General features: G+C 36.4%; 1 protein-coding gene across 2 annotated transcripts in view; it reads left to right on the top strand.

Moving 5' to 3' along the window:
• TRIM37 (tripartite motif containing 37) overlaps nucleotides 1-25,431 on the top strand; it is a 115,053-nt gene that overhangs the window by 25,324 nt on the left and 64,298 nt on the right. For both annotated transcript variants that reach the window (XM_007449066.1, XM_007449067.1), the window contains 4 exons: nucleotides 5,452-5,576; nucleotides 11,175-11,225; nucleotides 12,293-12,374; nucleotides 18,814-18,890. In XM_007449066.1, coding sequence (XP_007449128.1) covers nucleotides 5,452-5,576; nucleotides 11,175-11,225; nucleotides 12,293-12,374; nucleotides 18,814-18,890 — 335 coding nt within the window. The remainder of the gene's footprint in view (nucleotides 1-5,451; nucleotides 5,577-11,174; nucleotides 11,226-12,292; nucleotides 12,375-18,813; nucleotides 18,891-25,431) is intronic.

The raw sequence follows: 25,431 nt of genomic DNA, 5'->3' as shown, positions 1-25,431 counted from the left end.
AGTGGCCATGGCTCACGGGCCCAGCCGCTCCGCGGCATGTGGAATCCTCCCAGACTGGGGCACGAACCCCTGTCCCCTGCATCGGCAGGCGGACTCTCAACCACTGCACCACCAGGGAAGCCCACAAGCGGATTCTTAACCACTGTGCTACTAGGGAAGTCCAAGGACTGTTATATTCTCTTGATGAATTGTTTCCGTTATCAGTGTGAAAGACCTGTTTGCTTTGAAATCTAGTTCATTTGATGTCAAAAAGCCATTTTAGCTTTTTTTTAACTAGTATTACTATGTCATATCTTACTCTGTCATTTTATTTTTAATGTATTTTTTCCTAAATATTTAAGTGTGTGTGTCTTGTAGGCAGCATACAATTGGCTCTAGTTTTTTTAATTCCGTCTGACAGTCTTTGACTTTTAACTGGGATGTTTAGTGTGCTCACTTATAGGGTGAAGTTTGAGTCTAATATCTTGCTGTTTGTTCTACCTGCTCTTTGTTCCTTTTTTTTTTTTGGATATTTTTAGGTTGAGTATTTTTTTGGATTTTGTGTATTGTCATTAGTGGATGACACTGACATCAGTAATAAAAATAAATGTAAATGGGTTAAGTTGAAGTTTTAAAAATCCCATGGTGAACTTCTTAAGACAGATCTAGAGAATGATGAGAAATTTAAAGTGAAAATATTACGAGTGATAAAAAGGGAACAGTCTACCTTAGGAAGATAGGACAGTTATGATTTTGTGTTCCAAAAACATAAATTCATTATATATAATGCATATGCTGACAGAATTATAAGATTTTCATAAGATTACTATCTGTAGTGAATGATTAAAAATAAATTATTTTATTTTATTTAAATCTGATAAACTAGTAGTTCCAACTAACAAAAGATTGTAAGAATAGAAGATCTTTGAAAAAGAAAATTGAGAACTTTATTTAAAAGGTATATGTGGAATTCTGAATCCCAAACTGAAGAATATATATTCTTTTTAAGTCCACATGGAACAGTTTCAACATTTTGTCACATACTAAGGTATATAGAATACTGAAGAAATTTAATAAATTTATATAAACAACATGTTCTGTGACCACAGTATAATTAAGATAGACATCAAAAGCAAAAACACAGTTTAAAAATTTACATATATGTATGTAAGTACGCATTTAAATATATGTTAAATATCTACATAGTTCTTGAGTGAAGGAGGACATTGCCATTGAAATGATAAATTGTTAAAATAGTCAGATGTAGCTAAAGGATATTTAGAAGGAAACTTTTAGTCTAAAATGAAGTTTAAGAAATTATGAATAAGTGAAAAAAGACAGAAAAAGAACAATGGTATAGAAGGATAAAATGGAAGGAAATCACAGAGGTAGTGATGAAATAACAAGAGAGTGCCATGAAATAGTTGAGAGGATCAACATACCCAGTATTGGATCTTTGAATAAATTAATTTAATAGAAGATACTCTAACAAGGTTGATTAGGAAAAATGAAGAAAATGTCCAACAGTATATTGGGAAGAAAAATGGGACATGACTACAAATATAGTAGAAATTTAAATAATAAAAATATTTTACAAAGTAAGTATGGATATAGCATTTACTATATACCAGGCACTATTCTATGTGCTTTACAAAAATGAGCACCTTTATTCAGGTAGAATCTACATGAAGAAGATAATTTTGCAGGAAATTGTAATTACCAAAAATGACTTAAGAAAGAATATAATTTAAACTAAGAAACATTATGTACATTATATTGGAAGTATATAGTCAAAAGACATCGGAAAACATCAGATCCAAACTAATGGAAAATTTTTACCATATCTTTAAATATCTGTTATCTATCATAAGCACTTTTTTTTCCTAAAAGAATACAAAATGTACCAAAGCTAACATCTCAGTCTTTGAGATTGATGTAATGTTAATAACTAGTCAGCATAAGAACACTGTAAGAAAACGAAATTAAAGCCCAACTGTATTATAAACAGAAATACCATAATATTAAAATACTGACAAATCAAAATTAGTAGGATACTTACTAAAACAAAACAAGAAAGCAAAACTTGGTAGGGTTAATCAAAGGAATGAAAGGAATGTTTCATTATCAGAAAAATCTCTTGATTGTAACTCAAGAGTTTAAAGGGCAAAACCACATGAACATATAAGTAGAAATGAATAGAATAATATTAATTTTTAAAATAACAGTTATATTCGATCCTCATTCATGGTCAAATTATTCAGCAAACTAAGAGTAAAAGGAACTACCTTAACTTTATTAAAGGTATCTATTTAAAAGTCTACCTTTGGGGCTTCCCTGGTGGCGCAGTGCTTGAGAGTCCGCCTGCCGATGCAGGAGACGCGGGTTCGTGCCCCGTTTCGGGAAGATCCCACATGCCGCGGAGCGGCTGGGCCCGTGGGCCATGGCCACTGAGCCTGCGCGTCCGGAGCCTGTGCTCCGCAAATGGGAGAGGCCACAACAGTGAGAGGCCCGCATAACGCAAGAAAAAAAAATAAATAAAAAAAATAAAAAAAATAAAAGTCTACCTTTGGAGGAAATAAGGTCAAGGAGGGTTACACATAGTATGCATTCAATAAATATTTGAATGAAAGCTATAAATTTTGGTATTTATCATATGATACCAGTTATGTTATATAGTTATTCTTGGTGAGCTATAAGCAACTATCTTTTAAAAGACGTAAACCCAGTTGTAGTGGGTTTTATGAATATCATTTGTGTGGCACTTGATAGTGTATTAGTTTGTTAGGGCTTCCGTAACAAAACACCACAGACTAAGAGGCTTAAACAACAGAAATTTGTTTTCTCAGTGTTCTGGAGGCTGGTAGTCCAAGATCAAGGTATTGGCAGTTCGGTTTTCCCTGAGACCTCTCTCTCAGTCTTGCAGATGGCTGCCTTCTCGTTTTGTCCTCTGAAGGGCTTATCTCCAAATATAGTTACACTATGAGGTACTGGTGGTTGGGACTGGAACAAATGAGTTTGCGGTGGGGACACGATTCAGCCCATAGCAGTTTACAAAGCTGTCTCACATACAGCTTCATGCTTGATCTAACAAACCAGCAAAGCGAGCAGCGGTAGATATTATTCCAGTTTTACACATTAACAGACTCTGAGCCACATAATTGGTGTGTGGCAGGACTAGGACTTCAAACTGGTTGTCTTGAGTACAAAAATCAGCAGTCTTTTAACTACCATGCTTATTTTGCTAAAGTTGGATTTCTCACTTTTTACCTTTGGTATAACTTAATGTTTCCTAGATTGATAGAGGTTAAGACTTTTTTTTCTGTGTGTTAGGTCGTAACATTTCTCTGTTCCCTGGAGTGCAATTTGAGAAATCCTTGTTTGAAAGTCGTTGACTTTTAGGGGTTTGTTCATTTATATACATAATGGCTTCACTGTACCAGTCTAAAATACATTTGTAGTTGCTTAGAATTGGATTTATGCTAATATACAAGGAGAGAAAAATACATTAAAATCAAATACATTTACTCAATAACTTTACTGTTATAATGGAAATTAATAAACCTAGATTCTTTATAGATTCTTAACTTTCAAACCCACTTTGAAAGAAGCTATTGTGTTGGCCAAAAAGTGCCTTCGGGGCTTCCCTGGTGGCGCAGTGCTTGAGAGTCCGCCTGCCGTTGCAGGAGACGCGGGTTCGTGCCCCGTTTCGGGAGGATCCCACATGCCGCGGAGCGGCTGGGCCCGTGAGCCGTGGCCGCTGAGCCTGCGCGTCCGGAGCCTGTGCTCCGCAAATGGGAGAGGCCACAACAGTGAGAGGCCCGCATAATGCAAGAAAAAAAAAAAAAAAAAAAAAGTGCCTTCGGTTTTTAAGTAAAAATAAAAGACACATTTTTCATTTTCACTTAGAACTTTATTGAACAACGTATTCACTCTTTTGTTCCACTACCTTCTGCCATTTTTCAGACAATTTCATAATTCCGTCTTCTGAAAACTTTTTATCTTTTTGAGCAAAGAACTGTTCCAGGTACCTTTTGCAGTTTTCCAGGGAATTGAAATTTTTTCCATTAAAAGAATTTTGTAAAGACCTAAATACATGGAAATCTGAAGGTGCAGTGTCTGTTGAATACAGCAGATGAATCGGAACGTCCCAGTCAAGCTGTAACAGTTTTTGCCTGGTCATCAAAGAAACATGCGGACTTGCGTTGTCCTGATGGAATATTATGCGTTTTCTGTTGACGCTTTTTGTCGAGTGCTGCTTTCAGGTGGTCTGATTGGGAGCAGTACTTGTTGGAATTAATTGTTTGGTTTTCTGGAAGGAGCTCATAATAGAGGACTCTCTGCCAGTCCCACCATATACACAACATCACCTTCTTTGGATGAAAACCGGCCTTTGGTGTGATTGGTGGTGGTTCATTTTGCTCGCCTCATGATCTGTTCTGTTCCACATTATTGTTCAGTATCCACTTTTCATCGCCTGTTATAACTTGTTTTTTTTTTGTTTATTTGTTTTTTTGTTTTTTGCGGTACACGGGCCTCTCACTGTTGTGGCCTCTCCCGTTGCGGAGCACAGGCTCTGGACGCGCAGGCTCAGCGGCCATGGCTCACGGGCCCAGCCGCTCCGCGGCATGTGGGATCTTCCCGGACCGGGGCACAAACCCGTGTTCCCTGCATCGGCAGGCGGACTCTAAACCACTGCGCCTCCAGGGAAGCCCTGTCATAACTTGTTTTAAAAACGGAATATTTTCATTACTTTTAAGTAGAGAATCGCATGCGGAAATACGGTCAAGAAGGTTTTTTTCACTTAACTTATGTGGAACCCAAACATCAAAGCAATGAACATAACCAAGCTGTTGCAAAGGATTTTCAACACTTGATTTGGATATTTTGAGTATGTAGGCTATCTCCCGCATGGTATAACGTCAGTTGTTCTCAATTAATGTCTCAATTTGACCGCTATCAACTTCAACTTGTCTACCCGACTGTGGAGCATTGTCCAGCGAGAAATCTCTAACACGAAACTTTGCAAACCACTTTTGACATGTTCAGTCAGTCACAACACCTTCTCCATTCGCTGCACAAATCTTTTTTTTTCATTTTGGTTGCGTTTTTACTTTTCTTGAAATAATAAAACATAATATGCCAAAAATGTTGTTTTTCTTCCATCTTCAGTGTTAAAATGGCGACACAAAAATTCACCAATTTTGAGAAGTCTTTCTTTAAATGCACCCTGATATGACAGCTGTCACATACAATCTAACAAAACTTTTGAATGAAGTTAAAAACAACTAAGTGCTGCTACAGCCAGCTTACAGAAAAAACCGAACGAAACTTTTAGCCAACCCAATATTTTTCTTTATCTCAGTTTTTTCAGTATATAAACAGAATAATTTCCATTTTCCTTCTTTATTAAGGATTTTGGGGGTGCCAATGCATAGTAATTTTTTTATTCAGACAGTTCTTTTCCTCAAACAGTTGCGATCTTGTAGTAAGAGTGAGTTGATTTCTAAGAGCTCAGAGATCCTCATGATGTTTCAGCAAGTTCATCGAAAGCCCATGGCGTCCTTTGTTACCACTCCTGTTCCACCAGACTTTACCAGGTACGACACATTTTTTTTTTTACTTTATTTTCTTTTGAAGTTTATGTGCAAATGCATATACTTGTTTCAAAAGAAAGCTATTGCTAACAACTAGAACTCAGGTAGTTCTCCCTGACCAATAAGGTAAGTCTTCATTTCTTTGTGAATTAACAAGCCAGATACAATATTTATATTTTATTGAAGCACTGAATATTAATAAAAGGGCTGGGTATTTGCTTTTGTTAAATAGATTTGAGTCAACTAAGGATATTCATTAATATTCCAAGGCTGCCTCTTGGTTAGTGTGGTCAGCCATTTCAGTTTTGAAGATACCTTTTCTGAATTACTCTATCCATCACCAGTGGAATGAAACGAGTTTTGATATAAATACCATATATGAAGATAAGGGTTTTACAATTCAAAATAGGGTACATGGATCTCCTGTATCAGAGCCAGCAGGAGTGTTGTTCCAAAATGAAAATTCTCAGGCCTGTTCCCTGACAGTCTTTGGAGATGATTTCTAGAAAATGAATCTTGAGCACCTCAAGTAACTCTGCAGTAAAGTTTGAGTACCATTGATAGAGGTAAACTCCTATATTGATACTACTTGCAACAGGTTATCAGGCAAGCAACTCTGCTTGACTTCTTTTTTTAAAAAAAATATTTATTTATTTATTTGACTGCACCAGGTCTTAGTTGCTGCATGTGGGATCTTCGTTATGGCATGTGGGATCTTCAGTTGCGGCATGTGGGGATCTAGTTGACCAGGGAACAAACCTGGACACCCTGCATTGGGAGCGAGGAGTCTTATCCACTGGACCACCAGGGAAGTCCCTCTGCTTGACTTCTTGAGTGTCAGTCTCTGTCACATCCAGTGATTATTTTGATTTCTTTTTTAAAAAATTTATTTATTATTATTATTATTTTTGGCTGTGTTGGGTCTTCGTTGCTGTGTGTGGGCTTTCTCTAATTGCGGCGAGCGGGGACTACTCTTCGTTGCAGTGCGTGGGCTTCTCATTGTGGTAGCTTCTCTTGTGGAGCTTGGGCTCTAGGTGTGCGGGCTTCAGTCGTCATGGCACGCAGGCTCAGTAGTTGTGGCTCGTGGGCTCTAGAACGCAGGCTCAGTAGTTGTGGTGCATGGGCTTAGTTGCTCCACGGCATGTGGGATCTTCCCAGACCAGAGCTCGAATCATGTCCCCTGCATTGGCAGGCCGATTCTTAACCACTGCGCCACCAGGGAAGTCCCTATTTTGATTTCTTTTTCCTTTCTAATTGCCCAAGGGACTCAGAACCCCAATAATACCTTCCTTTCACTGCCTTCTTTTTTGGGTATAGATGGAAGGGACTGAAACTGGGGTTGGGATGGGGGAGGTAGGAGGCACATCAATAAAGAAAAAAAACACCAAAAAATAAAGAAAAAAGTCTGATAATTAAGGAGATTTCCCTGGGAAAAGGTCACCTTAGGGCCCTCTCCCTCTCTAGTAAACCTTACTGTCTTACTGGAAAACTTGCCTTATAACTTAACTGTAATTTTTATTAGAAACTTAGTTTATGATTTGCAGTATAGAGGAAGCAGTTGTTCCATCTATTGATTCATTGATCAGCAAAGAAAAGAGGGCCAAATAAGAAAGGTTAGGGGCTTCCCTGGTGGCTCAGTGGTTAAGAATCTGCCTGCCAGTGTAGGGGACACGGGTTCGAGCCCTGGTCCGGGAAGATCCCACGTGCCGCGGAGCAACTAAGCCCGTGCGCCACAACTACTGAGCCTGGGAGCCACAACTACTGAAGCCCGTGCACCTAGAGCCCACGCTCCACAACAAGAGAAGCCACTGCAATGAGAAGCCCGGGCACTGCAATGAAGAGTAGCCCCCGCTTGTGGCAACTAGAGAAAGCCCGCGTGAAGTAAGGAAGACCCAACGCAGTCTTTTTTTATTTATTATTAAATAAATACATACATACATACATACATACATAAAAAGAAGAAAGAAAGGCTAGCATTTATGGACATTAAATTACAGACCAAAGTTTAGATGTTCAAAGCAGCGGTGATTGTTTCTAAGCTTTGAGATCATGGAACTGAGTACTTTATATCCCATCGGTTGATTTGTGATAGAGCCACAATGGTGAATAAAAGGTCATTAAACAAAGTAATGTTATTTATTAAAGGTCATCTATGTGCTCAGCACTGTTGTAAGTCCTGCATAGGAGACATGGAAGAGGAAGTAATCTTACTGGATATATATTCCACATGAAATGGTAGAGAATTGTATATTAAAATTGAATATTTGTTACTCAGTTACATCAGAAATTCTGAGAAGTCAGGGTAGACTGCTGTGGTAAAGATGACTTCATAGCCTAGAAAGGAATTGTGGAAGACCTTGAAAGATACTTAGAATTTCATTAGGCAGATGAGAATAGGATATGTATACATGAACAAAAATATGGGGATGTGATAAGAGCTGCTATATTTGGAAGTCAGCAGAGAACTCATTTCAACCAGAATTTGAAGGGCTGTATTGTTGGGGCATTTAAGTCTCTCAGGGTGGACTTAAGTAGCAGAAAAGTACAGTTCTCAGTCCATAAAGAGTTTTGGTTTCTGGGAGAATGGTCAAGTTGGGATGGAAAACCAGTTTTTATGTAGCTGACCAGTCTGTTTTCTCAAGGGAACAATGGATACTTATCCTATTTTTCTTCCATTCATTCATTAAGTCATGATGAAGTCTCTGGTCTAAAGATTTGCAAATCAGTATTTTTCAGAATACTGGGCTAGAGATGTTTTGAGGCTAGCCTCTCCATATTCCGTGAAGCTTCACTGACACCATCATGAGATGAATCCAGTCATCATAAAGACCAGAGTAAAAGAGGTATAGAAATAAAAAGTTTGAGAACATAAAGCTGTGCCTTATTTGCAGACACAGAGTGGTAACACCAGTATGATTATAGATAACCTCTGAACAAGTGAGCATAATGTGGAGATGTTAATAAATACTTAAGGATGGTAGAATTGATAGAATTAGATGGCTTAGCGGTCGTTGTGGCTTTGTGTATATATGTAAAGAATGCAAAAGAAATTTTGAGTAAATACTTCTACCAAATTACAAGAATTTTCCAGCAAATATTTGTAAATATCCATTCATTCAGTGAATATTTGAATGCCAGCTATGTTCCAGGCATGTGCCAGTTACAAGTAGAGAGCACAATAGAGTGTTCTTGTTTCCTCATATTATGATTTAGTGAAAAAGATAGGTGATTGAAGCAGTAATAAAATAAAATGTGATGACTGGTGATAGGGGAAGTATATGTATCTTGTTTTAATGCTTCCCCATAGCACTAATTTATTATAATGTTTTTTGTGTCTGAAAAGTTTTGGCTAAAAAATTATACATATGTAGGAGTATGTCACAGTAGGATTGATAATTGTTTTCTGTGCTCTGAATGTTAACATTTATTCTCAGCAAGTGAGAGCCATACTGTACCCTCTTGGTTAGTAAGCTTTAGCTACCTGTATGATTTAACGTGTAAGCTTTCTATCTCGCTGTTCTAAGTTAAACATGTCCTCTTCATCTTCTGTTTATTTTGTGTCTTGGTGAGCTCTTTGGCCCTCAAGAGCTGATTAAAAATATGACAATGATAGTCTGGTCTTAGAACAAAAACAGCTATAACAACAAAGGAAATATATCACACCGGGTATTAAGGACATGGTGGAAGAAACAGTATGAAGATCAGCAGGCAACTGGGGATTGCCTACATAATGTCTGTAGACATTTTGAAAGATGTTAAGTGGGAGAACTGAACAACGTTTGTGCAGTTGGAAGTTGCACAAAATTATAGCCAAAAGCATGTTATAACTTGACCAAATTTGAAGACTATCCTGGAGAGATTCCTTGGAGCTCTGATTAGGTTTTTGGTTCCAGGAAGGCTTCCCAGGCATTAATTGCATTGGTTCTGATAATTAGAGTTTTGTGTATATTGAACGCTAAGAGAGCATATTGTGGGGAGAAGTTAGAGCAGCCCTCCAAAGGTATGTGACTTCTAATTTGTTATCTGAAGGAATAGTAAGGATTAACCAGACAAAAGGATCTAGGAATGAGGAATGTGAGAAAAGGTAACTACTGCCTAGGGCTATGGTTAGGGGTGCTTGACAATTGGATAATAGCTCTACAGTTAATAGTTGCAAGGCAAGCCACATCTACTTGTGAAAAAGATGTGAGCTGTTTAGCTACATATACTTAACCATAAAATAAGACTGATGTATTTTTAATAATGTATACTATATTTTCACTGGCAAACCACTAATTTCTTCAGGTACTGTCACTGTGAAAATGCTTTAGATGCATTTTATGTCTTATTTTGGTAATAACACATTTTCATGAATTGAACTTTAGAAAATATAGCTGAATATGTGGTGAAATGGCTTGCAGCTTATCTTTTTGGTAAATTTATAATTTTATATATTAAATATATTACACTGTATTACAACACTATGATAGTGTCTTTATCATAAATGTTCTACTATCTCTGACTTTTGAGGTGTTCTAATGACAGTGCTAGAGACTATTAGCGTGCTGTGGGTGTAGTTTAGTTCTCTTTGAAGATGTAGTTTAGTTCTTGGATGTAATTTAGTTCTCTTTGGAGAAGACTGTATGGAACTAAAGTTCCCTAGGTAATCTTGCCTTGCCATGAAACTGTTAATGTGCTTATCCTGCTTGACCCCTATGTGATTATGTATCCTTATCCTATAAAATTGTTTAGATTTATTTGCTAGTAAATAGTCTCAAAGTATTTAGGGTCTGTCAATATTCCTCATAATTTGTTCCGAAGAAGGAAGTTTGGGGATTTATTGTAATATTTTATCCTTTTGTTGTTTCTTTTGATTTTTTAAAACAGTTTATATGTTTTCTATTTCAGGTGTCCAGCCTAAGCACCTAATTTCTTTCTTTTCCTATTTCCATATTAGTTTTTAAATATCTCTTACAGTTATTTTAATAATCATATATTGCCTTTTTTATAAAAAAGCTATATTATAAAGTATTTGTTGAGTCTCCAATTCAATTGCAAACCTTTGATGTCAGCTTTTGATGGTTTTATGAATTCATTTGATTTAATATTGTTTAATACAGTTTTAAAAATATTTCGTAAGGCCTTATTTTAGTTTAATAAAATTTGCAAGATATTACTGAGAGACTTAACTTTGTTTCTTTTTTTAATCAAGAGTTATTTATTTTGGGGGGCTGCCTTGGGTCTTCATTGCTGAATGAGGGCTTTCTCTAGTTGTGGCAAGTGGGGGCTAGTCTTCGTTGCTTCTCGTTGTGGAGCATGGGCTCTAGGAGCGCGGGCTTCAGTAGTTGTAGCGTGCGGGCTTCAGTAGTTGCGGCGTGTGGGCTCAGTAGTTGCTGTGCAGGCTCTAGGGCACGCAGGCTTCAGTAGTTGTGTTTCATAGGCTTAGTTGCTCCTTGGCATGTGGGATCTTCCCCAACCAGGGATCGAACCCGTGTCTCTTGCATTGGGAGGCAGATTGTTAACCACTGCACCACCAGGGAAGTCTGACTTTGTTTCTTAATTAAATGAAATGTTAAACTTGTATAAGCCAAATAATTTTTTTTCTCTTTTGTTTCTTTTTAGTGAATTGGTACCATCTTATGATTCAGCTACTTTTGTTTTAGAGAATTTCAGGTAAGAGTTTTTGACAACTTTAGTGTTTTTTTGTATGTGTACGTAAGTAAGAGCCAGGTAGGTGTCGTTCCTGGGTAGCATACAGACCTAATGAACTTTGTCACTCAGTGTGTAGTCTTAGAAGAAACAAGTTTTATATTAGATATATAGAGGTCATTTGTCTGGATTGTTTTATATCTTCTAGATGGATTGCTCCTGTAGGGTGGGGAATGGAAATTTTTTTTTTTTTTTTTTAAAGAAGAGGGTCTACTTAGCCTTTGCTAGTAAGGTGAGGTGAATGGGATGATAGAGATCAATGAGCCCTCCTACCCATCCTCAGAAATAAGAGTGGTGGGAAGTAAGAAATTGTGGATGGGAGGGTATTATTGTAAGAAATTTGTAAGCTTTGTAACTTGCATGCTAAGTTTGTTAGCTTTTACAGCTTCTTCTCTAAGATTAGAAGCCAAGATATTAAAACACAGAGGTCCTAAGGGACTTGTATTAAAGGGCAGCATGGAAGTGAGGAATGAAGAATATAAAAGGTCTTGCCTTGGGAAGAGAAAATCCCAAGAGGTGATAACCATCAAACTAAGGCCAAACTGAGAATTTATACCACTCCCCATTTCATTTGTTTTTTCTTATGGGATAATTTTGTGGCTAAAATATAAACCGAGGATTACCCCACATTTTTTTTCTATATTAAAAAAGGATAATTATGCTGTGGGGATGTGAGGAAGAAACTTTTTTTTTCCTTTAACGGTGGAAGACTGTTTGTTGAAGTGGTAATTAGATTCAAAGCACTTAGTTATATTTTTCTTTTCCCTTAAATGACAAAATTTTGAGGGTTTTTTTTTAACCTGAAACTTAAAAGATACTGCTGAATGTTTCTGTATCATTAAAGTTTCCTTTATTTCAGAATGTTAGTATATATAAATTTATACAGTGGAATCTTGACTTCTTCAGTCACCTTCATTTACTGGTCCAGGACTTCAAATAAGTAACATGAAGTGGTTGGGTTTTGTTTTTGCCTGTTTGCTATTTCCCAACAGTTTTGATCTTGGGATTCAGTTGGTTTTCTTTTACTTTAGTACTTTGCGCCAGAGAGCAGATCCTGTTTACAGTCCACCTCTTCAAGTTTCAGGACTTTGTTGGAGGTTAAAAGTTTACCCAGTAAGTTTTTCATTATTTCTAATAAATTTTGAAACCAAGATCTTTCTTTTAGGGTTCTATAGTACACTGGTTCACTTTTTTAGTGGAGAAAGGAATTAAAGTAATGACAATTTTCTGTTTCTTTATAGGGTATGTTGCTAAACCTGTGAAAAAAATGAGTTAAATATAAACAGTGTAAACACTAGCATATTACTGAATCTTATTTCACTAACATTTAGAAGAAATGTTTAAAATTCTTATTTTAAAAATCATTAAAAAAAATACATTTACAGATGGTCATCAGAAACATGTGTGTGCTGACTGCATACTCATGGTGCATTCCAGTATGTTTCTTTGACCTGTAGATTTGCTGCATATTGGCAGCTGGACCCAGTGGTATGATGAGCTGCATAGTCAATTCCTATGGCAAGAATATAAGCAGTAGTGTGTGCTTTTATCACATCATATCTAGTTGCATCTTTTTGTCATATTGATGCACGTTGCCTACATCTGTTAATTCACTGGAAGTTGCAGAATAGTGATTCTCATTTTGTTTCTTTTTTGCTTATTATGTGTAATGCTTTTATAAAGAGATGCTTACCTTTACCTATTGTTTGGTTATCCAGTATTACAGTTCATATAGAATAGGCAAGACTCTTTCCTGTTATTTAGTGATTTTCCTTATTCTCTGAAAGTAATTAACTAGGTTTTAAAAATATATATCATTATGAACTCATGGATTTATACATATTTAGTCTCTTTAAGTTGGCTTCTGTGTCACTTTGCTCTGACCCTAATAGTCTAGTAGTGACTCTAGTAGTTAGCTTTCTTGTCCTCTTCCGAGGCAAGATGTTCTAGTCTCATCTTGTACATTTCCTACTCTGTACCTGAAATTGGTCATTTTATCCAAAAAGCCCTGATTTCTTTTAGTGGGAAAATTGTATTTCAAGACCAAACTGGGCGTTAAGGGTGCTCATTTCTACCAGGTTAGTCACTGTTTCTAGGCTTGCTTCATGAACAGAACTAGGGAATTACATAGGCAAATGTATGTGGGGGTTTGGGAAGGGGGAGGGATTAATATGTATGTATGTATGTATGTATGTATTTAAAAATTTATAAGCTGAAAAGTGAAGTGGAAAAACTCCAGCGATCTTAATAGAGAAAAAATATTTATGAACACTTTAAAATTGCTATATAATTGTAGAATATCGGGGTGTCACATGTATGTATGTATTTTTTAGAGATAAAATAACTCCTGAGTTAATGCTCATGTTTACAATTCAAATTAAGGATTATAGAGTTTTTTAAACATAATCTCTTTACATTACACCTGTATCTCCTTTCTTCTATTCTAGGAATCCTACTTTTTGAAGCCATAGGAAATGATAGAATTATAATCTCATAATCAGTCACTTATTTGCCTTATTTCACCTTACAAACACAAAAATCTCAGAAGGGGAACTATAATTCCATCATCGATTTGATTACTGAGAAATGTTTAAAATTTTATTTGGAAATATACTCTCCACATTTCACTATGCCATGTCTGGACAACAGTTAGGGTGTTCAAAGCTTGTTCTCTAGTAAATTCTACTGGAAGGGCTAATGGAAGCAATATTTCCTGAATTTTTGTGTGTTGAAAATAGTTTGTATCTTTTATAAGCTAAAACCAGTATTGCTGGATGCAAAATTCTTGGCTCATGTTTTCTTTCATTGGGTATCTTAAATATTCAACTCCATTTTCTTTTGGTAAAGTCTGATGATAAACTGATCCTTAAAAGGCATTTGCTAATATTGTCTAGATGCCCAAATAATCTAATTCTTTTTAAGTCCAATAATTTTCTACTATATGTTTTGGTTGTTCTCGGTCAGTATTCTCAGTTACATGCTGGGCTCTTTCAATATGTAGTTTCAGACTTTTTAAAGAAAACGTTTCCTGAATTATAGTTTTAAATATTTACTTTGTTTCTATCTTTGGTTTTCTCTCTTGGGACTTGTATTATCTTCATTTTGCATCTTCCTTGCCTGTCTTCAATTTACCACTTTCTCTCTGAACTTTTCAGCTTTTTCTTCATTTCTTTTTAATTTTTAAAATTGTCTTTTGTTCACTTATTTTTTGAAAGATATAAACTGTTGTGCTTATTTGCTCTTGTGTTCCTTTTAGTTCAGTCTTTATTTGTTAAATAACTTTTCCTTTTATTTCTCTTTCCTTAGTCCTATTACCTGATTTCTGAGTTTTGTGTTATTTTCTGATTTGTGTTATTCTTTCATATCATATTATTTTCTTATTTTTTTTTTCCTCCTGTGGGCCGTCATATTATTTTCTTAGTGTCTATAAGGTTCTTTTGAAATGGTTACAATTTTGGTCTTTGAGTATGTTTTTCTAGCGTGCTTTCATTGTCTGTAGGGATGTTATGCTCTTTATTTTCTCTTTTCTAAATTTTTTTAAATTTTGGTAAGTGATGCATAACATAAAATTTACCATTTTTATCATTTCTAAGTGTACATTTAGTATTGTTAAGTATATTTACATTGTTTTGTAACCAACTTCCAGAACTCTTTCAACTTGCAAAACTGAAGCTCTCTGCCTGTTAAACAGTAATTCCCCATTTCCCCCTCTCCTCAGCCCCTGGCAACCACCATTCTACTTTCTCTATGAATTTGACTACTCTAGATACTTCATATATGTGGAATCGTAACACAGTAACATCTTCTTGTTACTGCCTTCTTTTACTTAGCATAATGTTTTTAAGGTTCCTCCACTTTGTAGCATGTGTCAGAATTTCCTTCCTTTTTGAGGCTGAATAATATTCCATTGTTTGTATATACCACATTTTGTTTATTCGTTCATCTGTCAGTGGACACTTGGGTTGTTTCTACCTGTTGGTTATAGTGACTAATGCTGCTGTGAACATGGGTGTGCAAATATCTCTTCAATATCCTGCTTTTGATTCTTTCAGATATATGCCCAGAAATACTATTGCTGGATCATACGGTAATTCTGTTTTTAGTTTTTTGAGGAACCATATTGTTATCTACGATGGTTGCACCATTTTACATTCCCACCAACAATGCACAAGGTTCCGATTTTTCCATATCTTTGTCAATACTTTTTGTTTTCTGTTTCTTTGATAGTAGCCATCCTGATGGGTGTGAGGTAATTCATTGTGGTTTTGATTTGCACTTCCCTAATGATTAATGTTGTTGAGCATCTTTTTATGTGCTTATTCATGGCCATTTGTATATCCTGTTTAGAGAAATGTGTATTCAAGTCCTTTGCCTATTTTTTAATCAAGTTTTTTGTTGAGTTGTAGGAGTTTATATATTCTGGACATTGACCCCCTTATTAGATACCTGATATACATGTATTTTCTCCTGTTCTGTAAGGTTTCTTTTTACTCTGTTGATTGTGTCCTTTGATGCACAGAAGTTCTTAATTTTGTTGTTGTCCAGTTTGTCTATTTTTGCTTTTGGTTTCATATCCAGGAAATCCTTACCAACTCCAATGTCATGGAGCTTTTCCCCTATGTTTTCTTCTAAGGTTTTATAGTTTTAGGACTTATATTTAGATCTTTGATCTATTTTGCATTAATTTTTTTATGATGTAGGGGTCCAGCGTCATTCTTTTGCATGTGGATAGCCAGCCAGTGTGATAACAATCAGAAATCTGGTGCCTTGCTTTCTGAGAGATTTCCTCGTTCTTCTCCCCTTCTCATCTGGACCTTTTCCTTCCTTTGTTTGTATTATTTCTATGCTGTTTATCTTTTACTTTCCTCCTAGCATTTCCTTTGCAGTCTTTGGACCTGTCCTAAAAGGCCGTACATATTCGTTTTTAAGAGTTCAGAGTGACTAGACTGCATTTAGTTTTCAGACTTTTTTATATTAGGCCCCCTTATACTCAGTTGGTATTATATTGAGCAACTTTTTCAGTTTCAGCTGTCATATGTAGCTTGGGATGCTTTTCAGTGACTAACTTTTGTCCATTTTGTGGTTTTCCTTCTTTCTGGTCCATTAGATGTCCCATTGCTTTTCTTTCCTTTCTCCCACACTGTTGATATCATGCAGGTCTTTGTGGTTATAATTGGTATGTCTTTACCTGCTTGTGTTTTGGGGGTTGTGGAGATAACCTGTCATTTAATTTTGTTATAAATGTTGTTTGTGAGCTTTTGGTTTTGTTGTTTTGTTTTGTTTTATGTTTGGATTTAGAGAGTTGTAAAAACTGTGCTGCCATTTTGGCAGTCTTTCCAGAATCCTCTGCCTATTGAAATTCTTAAAGCTAGGGACTTCCCTGGTGGTGCAGTGGTTAAGAATCCACCTGCCAATGCAGGGGACATGGGTTCAAGCCCTTGTCCGGGAAGATCCCACACACCATGGAGCAACTAAGCCTGTGCGCCATAACTACTGAGCCTGTGCTCTAGAGCCCATGCACCACAACTACTGAGCCCGCGTGCCACAGCTACTGAAGCCCGTGTACCTAGAGCCCGTGCTCCACAGCAAGAGAAGCCACCACAATGAGAAGTCTGCACACTGCAACAAAGAGTAGCCCCCGCTCACCGCAACTAGAGAAAGCCCACATGCAGCAACGAAGACCCAACGCAGCCAAAAATAAATAAATAAAGAAAAGAAAAGAAAATTCTTAAAGCTAGTATTTTGTTAGAGGTACAGGTGGCATGTCAATAAAAGTAGTAAAAATTTTGTTCCTTAAGATTATGATAGGGCTTCCCTGATGGCGCAGTGGTTAAGAATCTGCTTGCCAGTGCAGGGGACATGGGTTTGAGCCCTGGTCCAGGAAGATCCCACATGCCACGGAGCAACTAAGCCCATGTGCCACAACTGCTGAGGCCTTCGTGCCACAAATACTAGCCCGTGCACCTAGAGCCCATGCTTCGCAACGAGAAGCCACTGCAATGAGAAGCCTGTGCACCGCAATGAAGAGTAGCCCCCACTCGCCGCAACTAGAGAAAGCCTGCGCGCAGCAACGCAGACCCAACGTAGCCGAAAATAAATAAATAAATAAATTTATTTTAAAAATAAAAAGATTATGATAAAAATTAAGTCAAAGAAATTTCTAATCTTATTATCTGTTAAAATTAGGAGTGAAAAATGTTCATTATCTTTTATTAATTGATTTCATTCCAGGGAAATCGTTTTAGGAGGATAATTTAAAAGAAGAAAAAAAACCCAGCTATTTGAACAAGGATATTGGTTGATTTTTAAAAATCAGTGTAATTTGCTATATAATTTATGTTCAGTAATATTCACTAATTTTAGCAAGTTTTCACAAATATATATAGTTGTATAAGCATTGTCACAATCATGAATTTTATCACCCTCAGAAGTTACGTAATTTATCCTTTTCAGATAATCCTTTTTTCTCCTTTCCTGGCCTCTCTGCAACCACTGATCTGTTTTTGTTACTATAGCTTTGCTTTTCCAGAATTTCATATAGTAGGATTATACAACATATAATCTTTTGTGTCCAGCTTTTTTCACTTAAGTGATGATTCATTTATTCTTAGTATTTATTGAGTGATTACCATGTCAAACCCTGAAAGCTGCCTCAGGACCTTTTGGAGCAAAGTAGCCTAGACATGAAGGGGTTAAGAAGTACATGTACCCCTCTATAGACATATTCCTGCCCTCAGCCCTCATATTCTAGTTGGGGAAACAGATCTTTATACACATAATTATAACAAATATAATCTTCTCACACAGTACTGGAGAAATACAGAGGGGAATAATTGTACTCATAAAAATCTCTGTAACAGAAATTTAAACAGCTTTTCAATCTCCAGACAGAATCTTATGTGGAATCCTAACATATAAAACACAGAAATTGCGGGTTCGTGTCCTGGTCTGGGAAGATCCCACATGCCGCGGAGCAGCTGGGCCTGTGAGCCATGGCCGCTGAGCCTGCACGTCCAGAGCCTGTGCTCCGCAATGGGAGAGGCCGTAGCAGTGAGAGGCCCGCGTACCGCAAAAAAAAAAAAAACATAGAAATTATATTTAATTACTTTGAACATCAATCAAGTGTTACCTTTTTCTATTTTACTCTCTTTTGATCTTATATTTTGATTTTTTTTTTTTTTTTTTTTTTTTTTTTTTTTGTCTCATTCCTAGTGAAATTGAGGCTTTTCTTTTTTTGGCGTTTTTCTTTGGGGTTTTGATTTTTCTCGGAGGCTCATTTTTAAGAGTTCTGTATGTGTTAAAACTCTTAACTCTTTTCATAGTAGTTGATATTTTCTTTAGTTTGTATGCTTTAATATATTTTTTTAATTGCAAAAGTTTTAAATTGTTATAGATTCAGACCTCTTGGTCTTTTTATTATCTCTTATTGTTTTTAAGCTTAAAACTACTTTGGCATCCAGATATCTGTATTTTGTTTGTTTCATTGTGGCTTAAATTTTTACATTTAAATTGATTTGGAGTTTGTTTAACATCTTTTTCTTTTTTTTTTAAGGATGGAAATGGAGTTGTTCGTGGTTACTACTTATCTGTGTTTCTGGAACTCTCAGCTGGCTTGCCAGAAACTTCCAAGTAAGACATGCAATTAAGTAACAAACTTTAGTGTGTGTTTACATACCTTAGCATTTTTTATTAACTACTTTTGTTAATTACTTCATTATATCTGTTAAGATGTATACTAGTATGGAATCCCTGGCATAGTATGATGGCATAGACTGACAGTTCTCAAATTATGTGGCCTCAGGACTCTTTATACTCTTATTAAATTTTATTGGGAATCCCAAAGAGTGTTTCTTTATGTGGGTTTTATCTATTGATATTTTCTGAATTAGAAATTGAAACAGAAAAAATTTTAAATTTTTATTAATTCAGTTTAAAGTAATAATAAGCCTATTACATATTAACATAAATAACATTTTCTTGAATAACTTTTTCTAAAGCAAAATAATACTTGGTGAGAAAACTTATTGTTTTGTGTTTTAAAAAAAATCTCTTGATGTATGGCTTTTCAATTTACTGTAATAAGTTGTTTTGGTTGAAGTATATGTATAAAATCTGGCCTCAGGGATTTTGGATTTCATATGTAGTTGGGAAAAGTTTTTTTTTTTATATGAGATACAATTCACATACCATAAAATTCACCTTATAAATAAGTGTACAATTCAGTAGAATTTAGTATATTCACTGAATTATACAGCTATCACCAATATCTAATTTCAAAACATTCCATCACCCCACAGAGCAACGCTGTACTCATTAGCAGTCACTTCCCTTTCCCCTCCCCACCCAGTCCCTGACAACCATTAATCTTTTTGTTAGGGAGGAACACTTTAAAAAGCAGTTTTAGATAACAGTGAATTATCTTTGATTTTACCCCAAAATTGAACAAGTGGTTGTTTCTTAAATGTAATTTGCAATATGAAATCTGGAACCATATCAGTGAATTTATTTCACTCTGTTACACTAAAATCTGTTGGTTTGGTTTGAGATGTCTGCTTCCAGTTATGATGGAGTAATGGAAGTAACCGTTTCTTCTGCAACAACTGAAAAGAAAAATAACATTTCCTAGACACTGGACATGAGACAACAAATGAAAACAGTCCCTAGAGACAAGAAATAAATAAATCAGATCTATGATTGCCTCGCTTAACCTTGAGAAAGTTTTCAGGCTGTAACACGTGGAGGCAGACTGCAAGAGTCTGGCTGACTCCTTGAGTTGAGGAGACAGTGCTGAGTGTCTAGGAAAACCAGCGCACCTAGAGTGCAGTGGACAGAACATCAGAGGAGAGAGCTGCACAAAGAACTCCAGAGATTTGTAGAGAGTTCTCTTCAAATATCAGCAGAGTACTGAGTAGGGCATGCACGTGAAGAAACCTACCTGAGGTTGGGAGAATAACCATCTGAAAGGATTAGAGAGAGTGGTGCCTGGTGCCAGTATAGTGTCAGTTCGTACCACTATAGTGGAGAAACTTGTAATCCATGGGACACTGGGTGAAGTACTCAGGAAATTTTTGCCTCACTAGTGGGGAACAGTTAGTCCTAGACTGGACACTGCTCCAGACCCATCTAACAAATAAAGGCAAGACCTGAAAGGATCAAATTGTTTCCAGGTAACCTAACTGCATCCCAGAGCAGAGCTCAAGAAAATTTATAAGATTACAAAAATATCCAGCACCCAACAAAGTTAAGTTTACAATGTCTGTTGTTCAGTCAAAGATGAATTGGCATGCAAAGGGGCAGGAAGATATAACCAATACTGAGGAGAGTAATTAGTCAATTTAAATTGAGCAAGAACTGTTATATCTATTGGTATTTTCTGAATTAGAAATTGAAACAAATTTTAAAAATTAGTTCACTTATAATAACCTATTGCATATTAACATAAATAACATTTCAATGAATAGTAACTTTCTCTAAAGCAAAATAATATTTGATGGGAAAACTTGTACTGTTTGCGTTTTTGGAAATCTTTGTATGGCTTAAAAAAAAACAACTGGATTCTCATGTGAGAATTACGAGAGAATATTTAAGACAGTTTTTATAACCACTCCATTTGTTCAGAAGTTAAATAGAGATATGGAAGATATAAAAGACCCAAATTGAACTTCTTGAGAATGAACTATATTTGAAATGAAAAATACACTGGATGGCATGAACAACAGATTAAACATTGCAGAAGGAAAGATTAATGAACTTGAAGGCATTAGCAGTAGAAACTATTCAAAATATGAACATAGAAAAATGAATTCCTAAACTGAAAAACAGCTTGAAGTAGCTTACTGTACAGATATCTGGTGTCCTCAAAGGAGGGGATGGGAAGAAAAAAGTAAATACTTTCTGAACTTGATGAAAACATTAAATCCACGGATCGAGGAAGTTCAGTGAACTACAAGCACATGAAACATGAAGAAAACACCAAAGCACATGATAATCAAATTGCTCAAAGCCAGTGATAAAAAATCTTAAACTGGCAGTGAAAAAAAAGATGTAATATTTAGAGGCACAGAGATAAGGGTGAAATCAGGTTTCTCACTGGAAACAGTACAAGTGAAATGATAATACAGCAACATTTTTTGTGTGTGTGTGTGGTATGCGGGCCTCTCACTGTTGTGGCCTCTCCCGCTGCGGAGCACAGGCTCCGGACACGCAGGCCCAGCGGCCACGGCTCATGGGCCCAGCCGCTCCGCAGCACATGGGATCCTCCCGGACCGGGGCACGAGCCCGACATGTCCCCTGCATCGGCAGGCAGACTCTCAACCACTGCGCCACCAGGGAAGCCCACAGCAACATTTTTAAAGGATTGAAAGAAAGAAATATTAACCTAGAATTCTATAATCAGCAAAAATATATTTTAAAAAATAGTGAAACTAAGACATTTTCAGGCCTGGACTATAATAAATGTTAAAGTGCATGCTACAGATAGAAGGGAAATAATACCAGTTGGACCTCTGAATCTAAACAAAGAAATGAAGAGCATCAGAAATGGAAATTGCCTGGATAAATAAAATTTTTTTTTCTGTTACCAAAGTAATTTTAGATGATAATTGTTTAATCAAAAATTATAACATTGTATTTTGGGATTTTTAACCTATGTAGAAGCAAAATACATGATAACAACAGCTGTATAAAGGCCAAAAGAGTAGAGCAAAGAAGTATAATGTAAGATTCTGACAGTATATGTGAAGTGTTATAATAACAATTAAAGCTAGACTGTGATAAATCAAAGATACATACTATCCTATTACTTTCTGTTGCCTGCTGTAACAAATTACCACAAATTTGGCAGCTTAAAACAATAGGAAAAATTTCCCTCACAGTTTTGGAGGCCAGAAATCCAAAAACTATTGCTAGGGCAAAATCGAGGTTTCAGCAGGGTTGTACTAGCTCCAGAGACACTAAGGGAGATCCATTTCTTGCCTCCTTCAGCTTCTGCTCGCTGCCAGCATTTCTGGGCTTGTGACCATGTCACTCCTGTCTCTGCCTTTGGTCACATGGCCTTATCTTTTTTTGTCTCTGTCAAATCTTCCTCTTCTTTTCTCTTACAGTGACACTCATGGTTACATTCTGGGTCCACATGGATGTTCCAGGATAGTCCCCTCATCTCAGGATCCTTGGCTTAATCACAACTGTATATTCCCATTCACACATTCCAGGGATTAGGATATTGATATCTTGGGGACACTGTTCAGCCTCCCACAACTATAAACTATAAAGCCACTGCTAAAATGACAAAGACATTTAGTTTATAAAGCAACAAAGGGGATACAATTGAAACAAATCATAATCTTAAGGAAGGCAGGAAAAGATAACAGGTAACAAAAAACAGATGGGACAGATACCAAGACGTGGTACTATAAATGGTCTAAACACCCCAATTAAAAGGCAGAGATTGTCAGATTGCCTAAAAAAGCAAAACTCAAGTGTATGCTAACCCCAAGAAACATACTTTAAATGTAAAGATATACCATACTAGTACTAATCAAAACCAAGTTAGAACTGTTGTTTTAATATCAAAGTAGATTTCAAAGGAAAGCATATTACCAGAGATAAAGAAGTTTATTTCATAGTGATAAAAGGATCAGTTAATGAAGAGGACATAAAACGACTATAAACATTTCTGTTTATACCCTGATAACAGATCTTCAAAATACATGAAACAAAAACTGATAGAAGTATAAGGAGAAATAGACAAAAACTATTCTCTCAGTTGATATAACAGGTAGGCAGAAATCATCAAGGTTATAGTACATTTGAATAGCACTATCAACGAACCTGACCTGATTGACATTTATAGGCCATGTGATCCAACAGTAGCAGAATACAAATTATTCTCACGTGTGCACAGAATATTTACCAAGAAAGACCATATTCTGGAACATAGAACATGTCTCAATAAATTCATAAGTATTCAAATCATTCAGATTGTTTTTTTACCATAATGGAATTAATATAGATGTTAGTAACAGATATTTTGAAAATCCAACGTATTTTAAAGTTAAATAACACACTTCTAAATAACCCCTGGATCAAAGAGGAGATTATGAGTTTCTTTTTAAGTTTTTTAAACTGAATTAAAAGGAAAACGCAACATACCAGAATTTGTAGAATGCTGCTAAAGCAGTAGGTAGGGGGAAATTTATAGCACTAAATGCCTACATAAGTGAAAAGCAGAAAGGCCTTAAATCAGTGATGTCAATGTCTACTTTAATAAACTAGAAAGAAGAAGAAGTTAAATGGAAAGTAAACAGAAGAAAGGAAATAACAAAGATCAAAGAGTGCAGTGAAATAAACATGCTGTAGAGAAAATCATTGAAATCAAAAGCACAACAAAATTTGAGGGCTAATACTATATGACTAAGATTTATAATAAGGCCACAGTATCAGCATAATACAACATAGTATTAGCATAAGAATAGACAGATGAAGAATGGAATATACAGATTTCTTCCACTGTCCAAAAGGAGAGCGGTCCTATGAAACCTTTTGTAGGCTGAAATGGCCTAAAGTGAAGGAACAATTACCTTAGGACATATCTTGCTAATGGATGCACAGAATATATCAGGACAAAGCATAGATACTCACAGACACAGTTCAAAGCTATGGCGGCTTGACACTGAGATGCTGGGTATGATTCCCAGGGAAGGAGCTTGGCAGTGCCACTCTTGCTGCTTGGAGCATGCCTCTATAATGGCTTTCTACAAAATAAGCACTGAATGCTGTTTTCACTTTTCAGTTTTTTTTGTAAAAACAAAATTTCTCTTTAGATTTCTTTTGGTTAGCAAAAACAGGTACTAATGTAGGTTCTTTTGTAAAAGTTAAGTGGCATAAAGAGAATGTTCAAAAATGGGGGATTCCTGTACTATGATTCTAGAAATAAACACACATTCATTAGGAAACTATTTTTTGACAAAGATGCAAAGACAGTGCTATGGGGAAAGTGTAGTCTTTTCAACAAATTGTGCTTGAACATTTGGCTATACATATGCAAAAAAATTGAACTTGGATCCATACCTCACACTATATACTTAAACTTACTGAAAATTGATGATAGACCTAGATTTAAATCCTAAAACAATAAAACTTACTGGGCACAACATAGGAGAAAATTCTCCTTTGGGTTGGGCAATGATAGTTTAGTTACAATGGAAAAACACAATCCATAAAGAAACACATTTGTAAATTAGGCATCTTGAGAATTGTAAAGTTCTCTTCTTCAAATTATGTGGATTTGTATCAAGAATATATAAGGAATTTGAAATTCAACAATAAAAAATAAACAAGGTCGCTTTTCTGTAAGGGCAAATAGTTTGTCAGACACCCCACTAAAGAAGATTTATAGATGGCAAAATAATCCTGTGTAAGATGTTTAATAGTATAAGTCATTAGGGAAACAGAAGTTTATCTACACGACTTCCCTGGTGGTGCAGTAGTTAAGAATCTGCCTGCCAATGCACGGGTCACAGGTTCGATACCTGGTCCAGGAGGATCCCACATGCCATGGAGCATCCAAGCCCGTGCGCCATAATTACTGAGCCTGCACTCTAGAGCCTGCGAGCCACAGCTACTAAAGCCCACACTCCTAGAGCCCGTGCTCTGCAACAAAGAGAAGCCACTGCAATGAGAAGCCCGTGCACCGCAATGAAGGGTAGCCCCCACTCTCCACAACTAGAGAAGGCCTGCGCGCAGCAACGAAGACCCAACGCAGCCAAAAACAAATAAAGAAAATAAAGAAATTTTAAAAAATAGTAAATTAAAAAAAAAAGAAATTTATCTACAATACCACTGTGTCCTATTAGAGTGGCTCTAATTACAAAGATCATACCACGTGTTGGCAAGAATATAGAGAAATTTGAAGTCTTATATGTTTCTGGTGGGAATGTAAAATGATACAACCACTTTTGTAAACCATTTGGTGATTTGTTAAAAAGTTAGACATATGGGCTTCCCTGGTGGCGCAGTGGTTGAGAGTCCGCCTGCCGATTCAGGGGACACGGGTTTGTGCCCCGGTCCGGGAAGATCCCACATGCTGCCGAGCGGCTGGGCCCGTGAGCCATGGCCGCTGAGCCTGCGCATCCGGAGCCTGTGCTCCACAACGGGAGAGGCCACAACAGTG

This window comes from Lipotes vexillifer, unplaced genomic scaffold (genome assembly GCF_000442215.2).
Source record: "Lipotes vexillifer unplaced genomic scaffold, Lipotes_vexillifer_v1.1 scaffold433, whole genome shotgun sequence".
Classification (NCBI taxonomy): Eukaryota; Metazoa; Chordata; class Mammalia; order Artiodactyla; family Lipotidae; genus Lipotes; species Lipotes vexillifer.
Note: the sequence above shows the minus strand (reverse complement) of the source record. Positions and strands in the feature narration are given on the sequence as shown.